The sequence below is a fragment of the Ptiloglossa arizonensis genome, chromosome 5, assembly GCF_051014685.1.
Source record: "Ptiloglossa arizonensis isolate GNS036 chromosome 5, iyPtiAriz1_principal, whole genome shotgun sequence".
Taxonomy (NCBI): domain Eukaryota; kingdom Metazoa; phylum Arthropoda; class Insecta; order Hymenoptera; family Colletidae; genus Ptiloglossa; species Ptiloglossa arizonensis.
Genome location: NC_135052.1, coordinates 12,568,430 through 12,586,806, shown reverse-complemented (window position 1 = coordinate 12,586,806; position 18,377 = coordinate 12,568,430). Strand labels below are relative to the sequence as shown.

At 37.4% G+C, this 18,377-nt stretch overlaps 1 protein-coding gene across 5 annotated transcripts; it reads left to right on the top strand.

The window, feature by feature from the left end:
* The first annotated feature begins 4,525 nt into the window (after window positions 1-4,525).
* Spoon (A-kinase anchor protein spoonbill) lies at window positions 4,526-17,101 on the top strand. Of its 5 annotated transcripts, none has more exons than XM_076311929.1 (7): window positions 4,526-4,685; window positions 7,581-7,758; window positions 14,320-15,153; window positions 15,227-15,739; window positions 15,882-16,097; window positions 16,170-16,300; window positions 16,371-17,101. In XM_076311929.1, the coding sequence occupies exons 3-7, from the start codon at window positions 14,364-14,366 to the stop codon at window positions 16,464-16,466; spliced, it is 1,746 nt and encodes a 581-aa protein (XP_076168044.1). In that variant the 5' UTR covers window positions 4,526-4,685; window positions 7,581-7,758; window positions 14,320-14,363; the 3' UTR covers window positions 16,467-17,101. The 5 variants fall into 5 exon arrangements, with proteins under 5 accessions (XP_076168044.1, XP_076168045.1, XP_076168043.1 ...); XM_076311930.1 differs by having other exon boundaries at window positions 7,581-7,762; XM_076311928.1 differs by lacking the exon at window positions 7,581-7,758.
* The last annotated feature ends 1,276 nt before the right edge of the window (window positions 17,102-18,377 follow it).

Sequence of the window (18,377 nt, the reverse complement as noted above, 5' to 3'; positions counted from 1 at the left end):
GGTGAAAGCCCGATCGAACGTAGCACCGTACCGCCACCGCCGCCGCCGTGCGCTGGAGTCATCCAGTTTAGGAAACGAACGGAGAGCCGGCTGAAGGGCACTGAGCCACGGTGACTCACCGATAGCTATACGACGAATCCGCTGGATCAATGTCAACGAATTCCACGTATCGAGCGGTATGCGCTCACCGGAACATCCGGACTTCTCTTGAATCTGGAATCTAGCCGAGTTTGTTACGCAGAATCGCATATTTACCATCTCCGCTCGTTTGGATCGATACCGCGTGGAAATCGCGCGTTGCGATAAAACGAATCGCGATCGTATCGAATATTCGTTGTACGATTTTAAGAATTATTCCTACCCGTCCGTTCGTCGAAATCGAGCGATACCTTTTTTTTTTTCTTTCTTTCTTTGCAACAATTCGTCGCGATAGTAACTATTTGCATCCGTGACGCCAAGTTTCGTTCGAAACTGTGCCATCGAAGGCGAAGTTCCAAGCGGCGTTGGCCCGGTAGGCGTGAACGAACGAGAGATTTGCGAACCCCGGGAAATGCGTTTGAGTTTGGGAACCCCCAGACTGGAGGGGATTGCCCCAGACACCCCCTCCAGCAGACGAATCTCCCTCCACCGTGGCTGTGGCTGCTCCTAGAACCCTACCCCCTGGCCCGTCGTCGATGGTATGGGGTGCGAAACCCTGTCTGTCTGATAAACCGTTGCACCGCCCACACGCACGATAAACGCAATATGATGCATTCGTTCGCGACTGAAAAGTATCCGCGAAAAGGTGACCGACCGACGTCCTCTGAAATTTTTTACGTTGCTCGTGACCGCTTCCGCGTTTGTAAAAAGGAAAGAAAAATAAATAAACAAAAAAAAAAGAAAAAAAAACGATTTTCACTTTTTTCGTGAAACCCGTCGAAAAGAACAATCGAACCGGCGAAACCATCGTGCGTATCGTCGCGAGATCATCGATCGAAACACGAAACCGCGGAGCTCTCCCGTATAATGTTTTGCAATTAGCCTTTACACTTTCTCCGTTAATTAAGATTAATGGGTGTTCGCGTTATTAGAGAGCGCGCGGCCGGGATGATCGTTTCAATTGCCCACGAAAGTGATAAATTTTCTCTGGTTTTCCCTTTCGTTTGGCGAGCGTCACGGTTAACGATTGGTAACAAAACAGAAACTCCCCGGTCACGGTACCGTAATCGGGAGACCAGTGAACTTTTTTCTCTCTCTCTCTCTCTCTCTCTCTCTCTCTCTCTCTCTCTCTCTCTCTCTCTCTCTCTCTCTCTCTCTCTCTCTCTCTCTTTCTCTCTTTGTTTCTTTTCATCTTCGGTTTATAATTGTCGGCGAAACGACTTTCGATCCGTGGACTTTCCGATACCCCGGCCATTGGAAAAAGGTCATCCGATCGGTGTATAACGTGTACGTAGTTTCGACGAGTCACGATCGTAGAAAAATTAGTTCCGGTGAACCGGTTCGTACCGTCGCCGGGTGATGTCGGTTCGAAGATATACACCGCGCGCGAATAATAACTTCGTAACGCTCTAATTTCCCGTAACTAATCCCGGTTTGTAGTTTCGCGTACGGGGGTATGGGGATCGCGCGAACCAGAGCTACGGCCGCGGTCGTAATTAGTCATTACAGTTGTTTAATCAATACTCTGATTAATACACGTGGGCTGGATGTAAACAATCGGTGTATTTCGGTGTCTCGGTCCGTACGCCGCGTTGAAAGCTGGGGTTGCGAACCCCAGCAAGCTAGCCAGCCAGGCAGACAAACATGAAAGGGGGTGACCCAGACACCCCCTCCACCGCGTTGTTTGGAAGCAGCTCGACTACCGCATTGGATAACAATCGAAGGGTTAAATGCACTGCTAAAGCGGTAATAATCGAATGAGCGGCTGCTACTGAAAATTAAAATAGCACTCAAGGTCGGACGGGAGCGTAGAATTGCATAACGATCGAGTGATTTAAATTAACGACTTCCCTCTGTGGACGAAACGAAGCAGCTTCTCGAGCGGCTGCAACCATTGGAAAAAAATCCTCCGGAGCGCGGGCATCGTCGATAGGGATCAGGTTACAGACCGGTGACCAACGATAAAAATCAATTCCTCGTTGCCGAGTATTTGTATAATAGTTTCCAAACAGGAAGTGTCTACGGGAAGACAGAATCTAACTATTCGAATTGATCGATTCTCCCCAACGAGGAAACCGAGGCAACCTTCGAAAGCGAGAAAAGCTTCTGGAAGACGGTCTCGCGATAAAGATAAATTTGTCGTACAAGGATCGAAGAGGAACGCGGCGATCGATTAATTTCAATCGTCCGTCACGCTTTTCGAGCGAAAGAAACCGACAACGAGCATTTAGAAAATTGTTTCGGATACCTATCTCGGTATCCGTGCTCCGAACCATCTCGTCGTGAGATGAAGATAAGGAGTCGCCGCGTCTAGTAGTAGAAATAAATTCCCAGTTGGTAAGAGGGAAACGACTCGCCTCGCGGGGATTCTCTCGGTTTTGAATCGGCCAGGTTCTATTAATCTCTTCATAACGCCACCGTGGCTTCCCAGACGCGACGTAATCGCTAATGATGACGGCCATTCGAAAGCTTTTCGGCCATTCAACGAACGTAGACGCATTATCCGAAGAAATGAAGATCCCGCTAAAAAGAAAGAAACCCCCGGCGTAATAACTGTTAATAAGAATCTCGACGGATCTGAAGAAGATGGCGCACCATGGCACGACCGACGCGAGGATAAATAAAGGAGAATGACGGGAGGGAGGAAGGGCTGGCTGGCTCGACGACCGGGTGAGGAGGAGGGCTAGGAAGGAAGGAAGGGCGAGACCGTAGAGAGGGTAATGAAGGGACAGGGGGTCGGAGAGGAGGAACGGGCGGCCGTGGTGTTGCTGACCCGACGACCGCTGTAACCTTGCGTCCCGACGCCGCGCATCCAGATCAAACATCTCGCGGATTATCTGGAGACCGTTGGATTCCAGCCGACCGTACACAGAATTTTTTGGAACCAGTATTTTTTTATCTCTCCACCGTGTATCCAGGATTCTCATAGTTTTAGGTTAGATGAAACTTAATTATTAGTAATCGAACCAGACAACTGGGCACAACAACGAATTGATTAACGTTTAGTCTCATCTATGATTCTGGATTAGTGAGAAATTTGAGTTAGTTTTAAACGCAATGCACAATTTGTTCTTTAAAGGTCGATTCTAACGAAGTAATATTTAGATTTTTTAAAGTTCTCGAGTACGATAGTATTGAAAAGTCGAGCTTACGATACCTGTACTTCTCATCGGACAAGGTTAAACAATAAATATTTCTGCATTTAAATATACTTTGGTATTGGACCGAATACGCACACGTGCTTTTAATCTTGTAAAAAAAATCGACGTTAAATTCTTTCACAGAGACGACCCTTGCCCCAACGAAATAACCTCTTTACATTTGCATTACACGTTATAGGGCACCGTTGTTGATATTATGCAGGGTACGAAGCATATCGTCTTATTTTACCATTTACATTTTTATGAGAGTCGACCCACCCTTGGTCAGGATTAACGCTCGATTCGTGTGTGCAAATGTTATAAGCTACCCGATACTCAATCCTTACGGTGAATCTTATAATAAAACCGTATAGAGTCCCGACTGCACTTTCAAGAAGCGCCATAGAGCACGGGTAGTTAAAAATAGGCTACCAATGCGCACGCGTTTCAACGTCAAGGTCACTCTGCATCACCCTATGTCTATATAGGTCAACTCCTTGACTAGATCACAGGATATCCGGTTTCTTTCGATTAAGCGCTGTTTCTAGAAATAAATGTCCAGTTCGTCCGATAACTTGAACCTGTATTCGGGTATATTTTACACCGTTGTATTTAAGCTACTCCGTTAACATATTTCTACCAATGCTAGCAGATATACTTGCTTTTACATTTAATAAATTTGTTCTTCAACGGAACATCGAGCTTACATACAAATAATTTGTAAAAGAATTTATCAAATTTTAGCTTTTCTTGTCAAATTTGTTTCTCTGTTTTTCTTTTTCCGAATCTGAAACTCTGCCATCTTGTAGAAAGTAGCTACGTTTATACGTCAAAGTGTATTTTTATCCTACTCGATTTACTACTGCATTTTAGATGTCTGTAAATACAACGATCGATAATGAAGAAATTTATGTCGGTTCATCAGTTGGTATACGACAACGTGTTAGGGTGTAGTATCAACTTCTTCCAGAAGACGGCAATAGAGGACAAAAATTGGAAAATTACTTTTCCACCTAGAGACGATTGTTGAGTTTACCGTAACAAATGCTGGTTATTTTTACAAGTTACTGTTTACTTGGTCTAACAAATTATTTAAATGTAGGATTTGTGAATCTTTTTACGTGTCCATAATTTTAAATAGAATAATATTTGGCGCCACGTTCTAGTTATCTGCTTGCAGTAAATGGCGCGACGGTCGCATTATACCGGACATACTGCGCCCGAATTTATACCGCCATATTGTCTCTCGTGAGCAAGGAAAAACATTGTGATCTCATGGTGCAGTTTTCCACGAAATCTGAAGAAAGTTGATTATTCGGTGTGCCCGGAAGTTCATCGTAATTGTTCATAGGAAGCGTATAGACAATCAAGAAAAAATTGAGTGCTGATCGACAAGTAATTACACAGGTACGTCGATCATCTTTGCGTGAACCTCGTGTACGTATGACTCGCCTAGCGGTTTTCCTTTGTTATCGTTTACTCGTCGCTGCCTAAAATTTCTACGATTCTAAAATTGATTCGTTGCAACATTTGGGCCGTATGTTCAGTTAAAAATATCCGATCGTTTATCGACCAAGATCCTTTTAGTGCGTGATTCATACGGAGAATGTAGTCGCACGTTATACTCTACGTTACACGCAGTTGCTTCACTGAAATTTGGCTGACCGCAATATGGGTACATCATCAAAAATGGGACAGAATTCAGTTACTTGAAATACGTGACGTATGCTTCGTTTTGTGTGACCGGTGTCTCGATTCGTTCTCAAGAACACGAGTACCGCACGCGGATTCCTTCCCTGCTAAGGCGAAATATCGATTTACTTTGACATAATCAGGAAGTTCTTAAGAGACGATATCAAATACAGACAGTATTCGTTGAACATTCCACGGCCGTTAACCTTGTTAATGTTATGATTAAAATCTTGTGCACGTTCCTTCTGTGTGTTTAGATCGACATCCGTAAGGCACAGTATGATTGCACTTGTACGATCGAAGACACTGATTTATGTACATTGCTAGTGGCATTTATAAATTATTCTGTACGTTCTATACTCAATGTAAAGAAATAACGCGCTGTTTGATATTATATGTTGATTATCTTATTTAAGTTATTAGCAGCAGTCGATAAAGTATTTCAAAAACGTGTTCGAAAGCGTGCATGCGTGATGCGTTCCACACGTACCTTTGGCGGCCTGTTGTTCCTCCATCTGTATACGGACATTTAAAGGGTCAACAGACGAGAGTCGCTTGTGGAGGCGCTTTTAGTTACGTGCTATTTCTAAGATACATCCGTTCCGTATTCCACCGCCTTGCTTTCTAAGGCAGCTGGCCCTGAATGTAGCATTGGCTATTTCCGTATGTTACTGGAGTCGTCATTAATTGTTCGCAAGTGAAATCACGTGACAGCTTACTCGAAAATGAAATTAGTTTCTCAAAAATTTTCACGTTGCCGTTCAAAGTTACCGTAATCGAACCTTTTATATAGGGTGATACGAATTAATCCGAATGCGTTAGTAAATAAGACGGATCTTTTGATCGTGTTTCGTTGATTTGAATTTTGTTTTTGTTGTCTTCGCTGCGACGATAATAATACTCAAAAATAATGTTTTAACAACTTTCACTGTCCAGTGAAAATTACATTTGTTGAATTCTACAATTATATACACTCGCATCTACGTTGCACTGTATTAATATTTCAATGTCACATATTGATAGAGTTAACGTTCAAAATACTTGCGATTTTTTAATATTCTGCGTTTCACTCGTTAAAAGGTATGATTTGCGAAAATATTATTTCGAAGTTCATTGAATTAAACACGATGTTGAAATAAAAATCGAAATTAAATAATATCACTCCGTGTTAATTAAACACGATATTAATTAATTATTTATATTTATAATTAAATATTGTATATTTAATTTTGAAATAAAATCTGGTTTTACGAAACAAGCACTCTATTGGATTAATACAATGTTACATATTCGAGAATTGTTCATTTGTTATTTAAACGGTCTAGAATATTATTAGTATAGCAGCTTAACGTTCGATTGCTTTATAAACAAGAAAATGTATACGCATCTGCAAGGTCGCGCGCAAAATTTACGAAGTGAAGACGGAAGATTTCTTTCAACTTATTTTCAATAGATTATGGTTATTATCAACACGCATATCTATTATAAACATTACAGATACAATGTAGATATGACATGACATCTGAAAGTCACTTTAATCTTTGGCGATAAGAAATATAGTCGACTTATCCTTCGCAAGCATAAGTGGCTGAAGATAACGAAGGGCTTCTTAGTTATCAACCGATTTACTTAATTTATATATGCTTATGTACATTCTTATATACATACGTAACCAGTTACGCGATACGTAACCAATTTTTTCTTTCATTTCTGTTATTACGTTTGCCTGATAAGTATGTAAATAGGACTAACATTCGAACATCCGAGTACCTTTAAATTTATTACTTCGTTTTTACTTACTCATCTGTTAAACATTTTGGCAGGATCAAAATAATTTTGTTAAACAATAAAAACTCGTATTTTTAAATAAAATGTACCAATTAAAAGAGTATTGTACATGGTCTTACAAATCAGTATAAATAACTGTATTTCACATTTCTTATAATTAAATTTCGCGTTTATCACAATAAAATTATTACACAATATTATAGCAATTAAATTCTGCAACACAGTCGATGCATTCATCCCTCTCGACCAGGTCTTGATATACGACCTCTTTGATCTTTAATATCTTGCTCGAATTATACATATTTTTTCTTTCCTTTCTGTCTTTCCGATTATTACACATTAAGAGTTATTTACAGAAGAGTAATAGTCACGCGTGACCGGTTAGCTCGAAAGTACGCTATTGCCAATTGATCTTAAGTTCCAGTAACGGCCACAGAGGGTGCTGGAAAGTTTGTACGTAAACGTGTTCGAGGAGAAGCAGAACGGTTTCTTATGTGTCCCTTTTTGTTGTGGCTTTCGTCGTCCTTCTCACGGACTACTCTTCTTCTCGTTCCCTCTCTTTGATACTCTTACCCGTACTCGGTTACTTCATCGTTCTGCGTACAGGTTGGACATTCCAAGAGCACGTTGAACCATGGTCACCTTTGTTTCTTGCATATCTATGCGTCGTGTAACGACCTGCTTGAGTAAACCCGCCAGTTAGATGGGTGTCTCCCTCTGCCTACGAATGGACTAATATGCGCGAAACAAATTTAGAGGGGAGGGGGGCTCGCGCATTTCATCGCGATACATGTAAGTGTACAACACGTATGTCATTTTCAGAGCGATGAAAGGATATTGAAAATAATCGGAACACGGTCAGTTGTATCTTGAAAAAGTAGCCGAAGGACCTAGATACAGATTCCGTGATCCAAATATACGCATCCGGGTATTCGAGATAATATCTGTCCTCGAATTTCGTAACTGGCCTCCAATAACCTGAAACGATTAAGAACATTTAGTAAGTACGTGTGTTAAGTGGAATCATGTTACTTATACAGTGTATCGTAAATTTCGTGTTTTGTGGTTTAAGAGTAATTTTAAGTTTAATGAATAATTTTGTGTTTTTGCGGGCACGAATTGTTTAATCAAGTGTTTGGAGAGTTATCGGAACAGGCAATGCGCGAATGTACACGGCGTTCCTGGTTCTCTTTTGCCCAAATTTTTACTTCGCGAGAAGTCAAACCCGCGCGTAACCCACTTCCTCGAGCGACTGCTCCACCGATCCGATCTCTGTCGGACAACGGTTACCGGTTTCATTTTAATTTAACTTTTTGTTTTTCCTCCAGCGCATATCCCTTCTCTCTTTTGGACAGCGCAGGCAAGAGCTCAAATCGTGTTCTTGTTCCATCTTGGCCGATCTCCTTTCTTACTCTTGCACGCTGCGTCGGAAAAGATTAAGCGGCCATTGGTCATTTGCTCTTCCGACGGTATTGTAAAGAATAATTGACGTACCGGTTCATTAATCAGTTCGGTCTGCGTAATTGTTAAGAACGAAGTGTTTATAATGTTTATTATAATTTATGATTTTAACCGTACATTCGCGAAATATTACAGAGTGAACGCTTTCCAACTTTGGTATGTGCCAATAATACCAAAAGAATTTAATTTTCTGAAACAACTTTCGATTTCGTGCCGAAAGATCGGTATCTCTCCGAAAGATCGGAGATAGTGTACTAACAGTGTAGATAATAGATATTAGCACGATCGTGATTTGTTTTTCGTAGAACAAAATTATTTTAAGAAAAAGAACATTACACTTGATATAAATGATTTTATTTTTAAATATATTTTATTATTACTCTGTACGTGTTTATATTGTTCTATAGTTGCAAGTACCTTACTACTACAGTCATGCTATACTATAGTTGGAAACATTCTATTTATTATAATCATAAATATATCGCTATATTCAAATTACAATTATGTGTACAAATATTTTTTAATATTAAACGCTTCAATGAAGTTGGTTGTGACATACATTCGCAAAATCTATTCGATAAGAAATATTCTACCATGTTGTACGCGGAAATGCAAATCGTAATCGTGCATTCATCGACTACGTATTTTTTGTTCACAATTCATTATTTAAATAGACATTCGTAGAATTTTATGACGCAACAGATTTACTGCCTTCGCGTACAAAGTATTTAAAATTATTAATAAATTTCGTTCTACAATTACGCAACTACGATTTTAACGAACTATAAAAATTTTACTAAAAACAAAGAGTAGAAAGTTTCAATATTTATAAATATTCCTTGCTTTTATTACAATATCTGTCGTTCGTCAGCCACAATATGGTATTTGTAAATGAAAGGTGATTTCATTTTGGTTTCTTAATTGTCTGCCATTTTTTGTTCTCGTCTCATTAGTCGAGCATTCCAAGTAGAAAAATATTTGCACTTAGAAAATAGACATTTTTACGATTGAACGTGAACTCCTTGAAACCACCGGCTCGTATCTGACTACCTGTTTACTCGGAATTGTGTCCCGTGCTAACGCCCGTGTGATGAAAACCTATAATTTTATGCGGCATTGCGTAATCTCTTCCTTTGATCGACAATTTTAATCCTTTTACTTTCAATACACATTTTACGAGAAATAAGATAGACCGACTTGTTCGCATTATTGGTAAGCACAAGTAAAAACTGAAAAATTTATTTCACTTCGGAAAGCAGTTGGTAAACTTTTCTATCGAACGCTAAGAACATTGACATGTAAAATTAAACGTTCAGTAAATATATATAGTTAATTTATTTTAACTAACTGGTAAATTTATTTTGAACAACATAATATACATATATGTAAATATAATGTTATGCCGATCGCTTATCCATTATATGCAATTAACTGTTTAGGGAATTTTTCATTAAGAATTCGGATTGTAGCATTTGAGTAATCAATTGGACAGCCACTCTATGATGGAACTATTTGTTAGTGGAAGTTTCATGAATGAGATTCGTTTACTTCTGTGGTATCAATATTTTCGAGCGTAGCATTAGAAACATTCAATGATTTTCATCCATCCTAATAATACGAAAAATTTACATTCAATTTATACCTTACATATTTTAATTTCTTTTTCCATCTTTTTTTCCAATTTCTTTTTCTTGTTATCGCGCGGCAATCGTGTTCAAGGTTCAGTGATTGGGTCTATTTCGTATCCATGATCCAACGGTTAAGCAAATCTGGTTCGATCGGATTTCAAAACTACCTGCACCATTTGTTAGTAATTATGAAAGTAGTTTAAACAAAAATGCGGAAAATTTTATTCTATTCTTCGTTTTCTGTTACACCGATCTACATTGTGATAATGTGTGTACGATGGGCAAAATACACGACTTAGTAAGCCACTTTCATAATGATCAGCACAGATACTCAATCCCGTTATTGGTCATCGCCCAGCAGAATGGAGGAAGAGCCTTTCCCACTTCAAATTGATCTTTTTATCAATCCGATTTTAGTTACGAGAATGTCCAAACAATATAAACAAAATTATTAGAAATAAAACAATTGTGCGAGAATGAACAACGTCGGTTGTGGTCGTAACGAACCGTTTATTATTTCTGTTAAAAGTTTTCGATTCACAATTGTGATCATATTCAAAACTATCGAGAAAGAACGATAAAGTAATACAATACGGTGAAGAGTGAGAGTAGAATATACAAAAGCGAAATCTATACCTACTAATACGTAATATGTAAATACGTCGGATAAACTAACCTGGAAAAGAAGAAAGAATGTTCAAAATTTTGAAATTGTGAAACATTTTACAATAAAAGCAATCAAATTGTGTATCCACTTAAATTCAAAAAGTTCCTCTTTCATTTACCATGCTCGTTGGTAACATTTTGAACAATTCCGAAGATTACGTAAATCGAAAACTCTGAACAGAAATAATAAACGACACGTTACGACTATATTTGACCTTATCGAAAACTAGAGATCAAAATTCCAAATTTCAATTCGAGTTGTCCAATGACTGTACACTTACAAACTCTTAGCGATCCCGATGAAAGAATTCATTCGGTACGACTTATTAAAGTGATAATTTCGAGTAAATCGGAGCGATAGATGTACGTTTTCGCGCACAAGATTGTTAATTACGACTACTCTATCTGATCTAATAATTTCATCGTTGAAGTACTTGGAAAAGTAGAATCGAACGTTATCAGCGTTATCACCGTGTGAGCGCCGCTTAACGTAATCGCGCCTGCGCAATCGTGAGCGGTTCCAGTCGAACTGGTCTCCAGAGTTACCACGTGCTGAAAGCCGCGGCCGTTCCGCAAACCGCAGTGCCGCGTCAGTCACGTTAACGCGAGAGTGCCTTCGGTTCGCTTGCTAAATTATTACACGTTGCCCCGGTAAAACTCGCGATCATTCTTCGTTATTTCGTGGCGTTCGATTCTCGTTTACCAGTCCCGGTATTTTCGAACCGACCAAACTGCCCCGTTCACTCAGCCAACGATCACAGATGGAAGTAAGCATGGACGTAACGTCGGTGAGTCCCGTCTGTTCGTAAATCTAACGCTTACGGTTCGACCTTCGTCGTCAGTGGTCTGTTTTCCTTGTGTTCGGTGGTGCCCCTTGGAGATTTCTCGGGTCGGTGTCGTATTTCGTTTCACGAATTCGACGAATATTTATCTCACCGACGACGTCGATGTTACACACTTTTTTCTTTTTTCCGTTAACGTTAAAACTTCTGTTTTTTTTTCTTCTCTTTATACCGGAAGATCGTTTACGGTAAACCGGATACAACAATGGATGTTTTCCCTCTATTTCTGTGTTAGGAACATCACTAGGCATGGATAGAGACAGAAAGAGGAACAGAATATCATTACATATGTGTACCGTTTGTTTCTTCCCAACGTGTCATGTAGTTTCGTGTAGATCGAGGAATTTGAAAAATTCCCTCTCGCGGGAATGTTTCTGTTCACCTCGGTATTATTTCTGGAAAGTTTTGAGTGGCAATCGAACGTTTTCTCTGAACTTTAGACATCACAGATGGAAACATCCGACGCGCATCAAGCGTAGGCGAATGTATCCGTACAGGGCGCCTCAAAGTACGCGGGCAAACCAGAAAGGTGATTTCTCTCCCTCTCGAAAATAGGTCGAAAATGTGGAATGGAATTGTTCTGTACGAAATTTCGTTTTCGAGGAAATCGATTTTGGAAACACACGATTTACAAATGTCCGCCGTACCGTTACAGATAATGCGTAGAAATTGCAATTTATAACGAGAAATATTACTTTACTAGCAAAAATATTGAACGTGGTTTACAATTTAAACAGAAATTCTACGAACGTTTGAAAGCGTTAATGATACACGAATCGAAGAAATAGGATCGAGTTACATTTTCTCGAGTAACCATGACCTATAAGTGTGATGTATAGTTTGTGTGTAAACACAAGCAGCTGTAGTACACTCGATTTTAGATAAATGTTTCAAGCGTCGCGTACTTCTTATATTTTCAAAATCGATTCTCTCGAGACTGAAATTTCTTTGAATAAATGCAAAATAAGACGTAGTCGTAACGAGCCTTTTTTTTTATCGTTGTTTCGCGTTCTTGGCCATATATTCGTTGTCATCTTCAAAACAAGAAACGCAAAACACTTCACGATGTAAGAAAAATATATATCATAGTGGATCAACCGAACGAAAATATTTAAACGAAGGAAACATAAAAAGATTTAGATATATTTTTCTTGCGTTGTAAAATATTACGCGTTTCTTGTTTCGAAGTGGACCACGAGCACGTGGTACCGAAAACGTTACAAAGAAAATTTTTATTTTAAATATTATTTTTTAGAGTAACCATTTCCTACAGACGTAGGTATACTTTGAACAACCGCATGTAGCTCAAATTTGTAATACTTATTTTGGGACGTCCGTATTATTCAAACTTATATTAGCTACACATTTTGGATCACTCTATGTTATCTATACTTGTATCACATATTTTTGGACAGTGTGTAATACGTACCTATGTGTATTTTCTTTGTAGAACACTCTTATAATTTAAATTTACACGTATTTTGGCACGTCCTGTATAGTTCCAATTTGTACCATGTTCTTTGAGACATCCGGTATTGTTCAAAATTTGTTTCACATTATTTTTCTATACCGAGTACACTTTGTAACATGGTGATACTTTTGATTTTGTGAAATTAATCGAAAACTCGGTTAATAAAGGTCTCGATCGGTAAATATTAACCGAGTTGATTATTTGCACACTATTTCCATAGTTGTCGATTAACTTATCTTATACCGGTATAAATTTATAATTCGATTCGTATGCACGTGTAAAATTATTTCTGAAACTTTCCATCCCCTATCGATTAAACAAATTGGGCGTGATATTATTAATGTCTAATAGGTAGATGTAAATGTTTATTCGTTCGATCGTAAGGGTTACTTTAATTTCGAAAAAATACATTGCATCGTCAGCTCGTTGTAAACGCGTGTATGCGTTCGGAATAGCAGGAACTAATTAAAAAATTTGGAGTGTAGCACTCTTACGCGTGTCTTGCTTACCGACTGATGCAATGTACAGATAATTAGTCGATTGATGCAATAGATAGATAATTACAGTCACGATAATTGTACATACTTTTTATTCAATTTGATTCAATTTACACGTGTTTCGAATGAAATTTCGGTGTTAATAAAATATCCAACATTATTATTCACTCTTTATCTATCTTTTCCACTTGCTATGGGCAATTAATATACTTTGCGGAAATGAATACAATGTTGTAATCGAGTCATAGTAATGTAAAAAAAGGATCCTCGTTAGTTGCTCCACCGTTGGTAAATTCCGCTGTGTAAATAACATATCTTACGATGATTATTTTTAAAGTGTTTTCCTCCTCTTTCATGGGAAGTTGCGTGATCAAGGATGTTCACGATCTCATTGTCTGTAAAGTAGTATCATGAAGTATACTTCTAAATAATTTACAGAATTCATCGATAATATTATTACGTGCGAACGACTTAATCATTCCGCATTCTATCTTTAGCGTTTCCAGAGCGAGATACTTATTTCTATAGTTTGTTTGATTTATAAAAATTGTAACAGTCCTCGATTTGATTTCTTAATTAAGTTATTCGTGAAAATATTCACGTGGCCGGAAGTTACGGTTGCGAAACGGTGATTAAGAAAGGAAACCGAGTAAGACGAGAATCTGAACAAGAATTAAATTTCATCGACTTAACACAATCGGTGTAAGAGTAAAGTTATACCGTTATTCCCAATCGTTTCCTTATTCTCGCTATCGGTGCAATTCGAATGGAACACATTATTGAACGTACCATTAGATTGGCAACGATACGTTTATTCGTTAGCGAACGAACTTGTATAAATAGCTCATAAATTTAAATTTCTTTTTAAATTTTCTTTCCTTTTCTATAAATAAACAATTGCCTGATGTGTAACATCTAGAAGAAGTAGTAGTAATTCTAAATAATTTTAATCGTCGTTCGAACCGATACGAAGTACATAAACGATTTTCATTTCAGAATAAAAAGTTCTTCAATAACAACAGCTACGGTGGACTTGAAACATGTCAGCTACTCATATCCAAGTTGTGAAGTGGAGTTTTCCTGCTTTCGCGCTTATAATCGGCCTTCTGTGGTACAAGCGTCGGCGAGTGGACAGAACTGATCCAGGTGGAATCAGTAATCCAGATTGCAGTAACGAAAGTCCTGCTAATTACAATAAAGAAGCTGTCACAACAAAATCCTGCTTAAACTTGTACGATTCCAGCGTAAAAATCGACGAGTCGTTCTCGCAGAATTCTTCCAGTCAACTAACAGAAGAGATTGTTTGTAGTCCTAGAAAGAGAAGCGAAAGCTTAGATATTCCTCAGAGGAAGAACGGCTCTCAAGCTACCTCCACGCGCTCGAGAACACCCGAGGACGTGCAAGCATGGTATCTGGATACTCCATCGCACAAGATGGATATACAATTAGGCAGTAATCCTAAAATAAGTAATTTCGATATGGTTGCCAAAAGTAGAAGTGCATCCAGTTTAGATAGCACCGCCGATTCCAGCGGTAAAGTATTGAAGATATTTGAAAATGTTACCGAAGAGGAAGAGCTACAAGAGGCAATTAGTAAAAACAACTCATCGGAAATTGTTGATAAAATTGATGAAAACGACACAAGTAACGAAAACGATTATATTCCAAGTAAAGAATCACCTGTCACTACTCCAACGAAAGATAGCGTTAAGACACAATCGCAAGCATTATCCGAACGAGATTCCGCCAATCACAGTCCAGTTTCTGGAGTATTAGAAGGCAGTGTCACAGATGAAGCTAGGAGCGAAGGGAGCACGGACAGTGGAAAGGGTAAAATTCAATAATTAATTAAACTAGACTTAATATAATTGTAGAACTAATATATTCGTCGTACTTATTTCAGGAGGAAGTATCAAGGGCCACACAAAGGACAATGTAATTCCAATGATATACGAATTTAACATACCACAGAATTTAGTTGGAAGATTAATCGGCCGACATGGTAATGTCTTACAAAGCATTCATGAAAAAGCCGAAGTACATATAATCGTTAAACGTCACCCCACACTGAGAGATCAGAAAATTTGTGCCATAGAAGGTACCACGGAAGGGATTAATATTGCACTCGATATGATACGGCAAAAGTTTCCCGAGAAGAAGTATCCATACATGACTCTTGAGCAAATTTTGCAATTAAAAGCACTAGACGAGAGTTCGTGGTTAATGGAATTAATACAATTGTCCTTAGTGGCGGGAGTAAACAATGATGTTGTTGTATGTCATATAGTAAAACCAAATAGATTCTTCGTACAGCTCCCCACTCATCCTACATACCCATCCTTGCGAATTTTAGATGAAAACTTGACACAATTATATAACACGACAGAATCACCTCCAGTTCCAGATGAACTTAGTAGTACGTTTATATTGCACAATTACATTTATTTACTCTATCGCAATTCAAATATCCAAACATTCTAAAATATACAAACTAATGAAACAATTAATCTTATTAATCGTTACAAATCTTTACTAAAATTGCGTATTATAATTTACAGAGGGTATGATATTCGTTGCAAAATGGTACAATAGGTGGGTTAGGGCATATATTGAAGAACCAGATCCTCATGGTAAACGACATTTAGTACGACTTGTTGATCATGGGGGTTATTGGTTTTTCAGTAATACAGAAATGAAGAAGATTAGGTCAGATTATCTTACATTGCCATTACAAGCAATTGAAATATTCCTCGCAAATGTACAACCGAAAAATGGTAAAATATCATTGTATTTTTATTGTTTCTTTTTTAGTTGGCCGTATAATTATTGCATGCCTTTTGTGTTAGGTGAGTGGACTCGGGAAGCTTACGAGGTAGTTGCTCATTTGTGTTCCGGTACTGTCGGTCAAGCTCAAATTGAAGGCTACATAAACACAAACACATATGTTAATTTTTATATTAATATTCAAAAATACGGAGTGAGTATATTGTGCACATTTAACCGGTATTTAAATAATTTTGTAAATTAATTTCTATTATACATCGCAGGTGATATCCCTTGCTGATGAATTAGTAGCTCGTGGATTGGCGGAATCGGTACCGTTAGAAAGCATAGTTCCGGAAGAAGATATATCGTTTACTTAAGGTACGAATAGAAATTTAGTGTTTAACTATTGAATTGTATAAAAAAAACTGTGCGGTGATAATACGTGATCGTGTAATTTTATAGTCACTATATGCGCGTGACTATATAAAATCACTGGATGTGATTTTCATACTCAAAGTTTCATATTCCATGATTTTGTACATCGAAGAAAAGGTACTTCCTACTAACCGAGAATCGTTAAAATAGTAAATTTCTCCACTCTGTTTCATATATTTATTAAATTTAGATCAATTTACACGACAGTACATTTGCCTCCTACTAGATTCAGTAAAATTGGGCACTTAAGGGTGAACAAAAGTAATAATAACCAAGCATTTATAAATATTTCTCTTCATGTATGATTTATGACAAGTACAAATGTGAATTATGTTTAGAATGTGGTATTTTTATGTGCATGGTTAATGAAGTTCATTTTTTTAACAATATTCTCACGATAAAAAACGAAAAAAGTTCTTCGATCGAATGTTGTTACACTATAGTGGGGCGATCGATGAAACAAAAAATTTTCGTTTTTGTACTTATGCCATCGAAATGTACGATAAATCTATTGACCACAACATTCTGGTGACAGAAATCTATCAAGAAGGGGTTACAAATAAAAAAGAGGACCTGTGTACATTTAATATAATATTCAAACAATTCATAACGTAAGAATAGGTTTTTTATGGTATGATAATGTATCATATGTTCTTAAAGCTTAGAAAAAAGGTCAAGCAAGCTTTTTTTCTATTGCAAAAATTAGTCGGTGATACTTTTATTTGCGAAACTACCGTTCTTTCCTGTTGTATGGAATACACGTAGGACAAATCCTGCAGATGATACTGAGGCGGCTTCAATAATCCATAAAAAACCGAAAACCTGTTACGTTAAGTTGAAAGTAAAATAACAAAAAAATGTGGATGTACTGCAATCTCTAAGACTGTTACTGGAAAAATGCAATCGTTTATTGCGTTTGCATATTTAGTTTCCCGTAGGCAGATTTTGATCATACGTTTGTATATAGTGTAACATTACTTCGCCGTTTATAAAATATTTATAATATACATTAATGATAATGAGAAAAAAAATGAAACTGTAAGATGTTAGCTAGCTCTACACGGTGATAAATATGACAAGATAAAGAAACTGATTTATATATTTTACATGTTTCAAACACTGATGAAGGAGAGTAATTTCATCATTAACAATTCCAGACGAATCGGACAATTCGCTCCAATGTGACTGTAATACCTATTGCAGGTCAAACATGTTCATTATCGCGAACATTTTCGCGTATTAAGCTATACGAGAGATACTTATTTTGTCTAAATTATATCAGTATGTTCTTTCAATTTTTCCAATTTTTTTTTTTATTTTTTTTTTTTTTTTTTTTTTTTTTTTATATGTTGTATTCAATATTATAAAAATCATGAAGACAGTATTATCCTAGACATTGGAATAGCTGTCTCCAAATTGTTAAAAAAACTGTATTATCGATATTATCTATATACTTAACGTTAGAGGCTTATCGTATATAAATATACATATGTTGATCGATTTAACTGAGTTAATTTCAACAATGATAAAATGTATTTTATATCATTTTTCTTGTGTAACAATAATATTAATAATTTCTTCCTGTAACTTACTTCCGGATTCGCGGCAAGTAAATTGTTATCTTTCCGCTTTCTAATTCCGGTTAAAGTTTCTGAGAGAAAATAATATCGCATTTTAATCGATATGCTGTCGAGTTAATTACGAAAAGGCTGGTAGTCTTTTGATAAGAATATAGAGGCGTATATGATTTATAATTTATATATAATAATTATATACTGTCCGGCGAATTATTTGAAGCGCTTCGTTTACTCTGTCTAACTTTAAATTCTTCAAACAATTATAACGATTATTTA

What these genes read in the sequence shown, in the direction of transcription:
- Spoon (XM_076311928.1), top strand. Translation starts at nt 14,364, where the DNA reads ATGTCAGCTACTCATATCCAAGTTGTGAAGTGGAGTTTTCCTGCTTTC. An exon ending in AGTTCCAGATGAACTTAGTA is followed by an intron (nt 15,740 to 15,881) that starts GTACGTTTATAT and finishes TATAATTTACAG; the next exon opens with AGGGTATGATATTCGTTGCA. An exon ending in TTAATATTCAAAAATACGGA is followed by an intron (nt 16,301 to 16,370) that starts GTGAGTATATTG and finishes TATACATCGCAG; the next exon opens with GTGATATCCCTTGCTGATGA.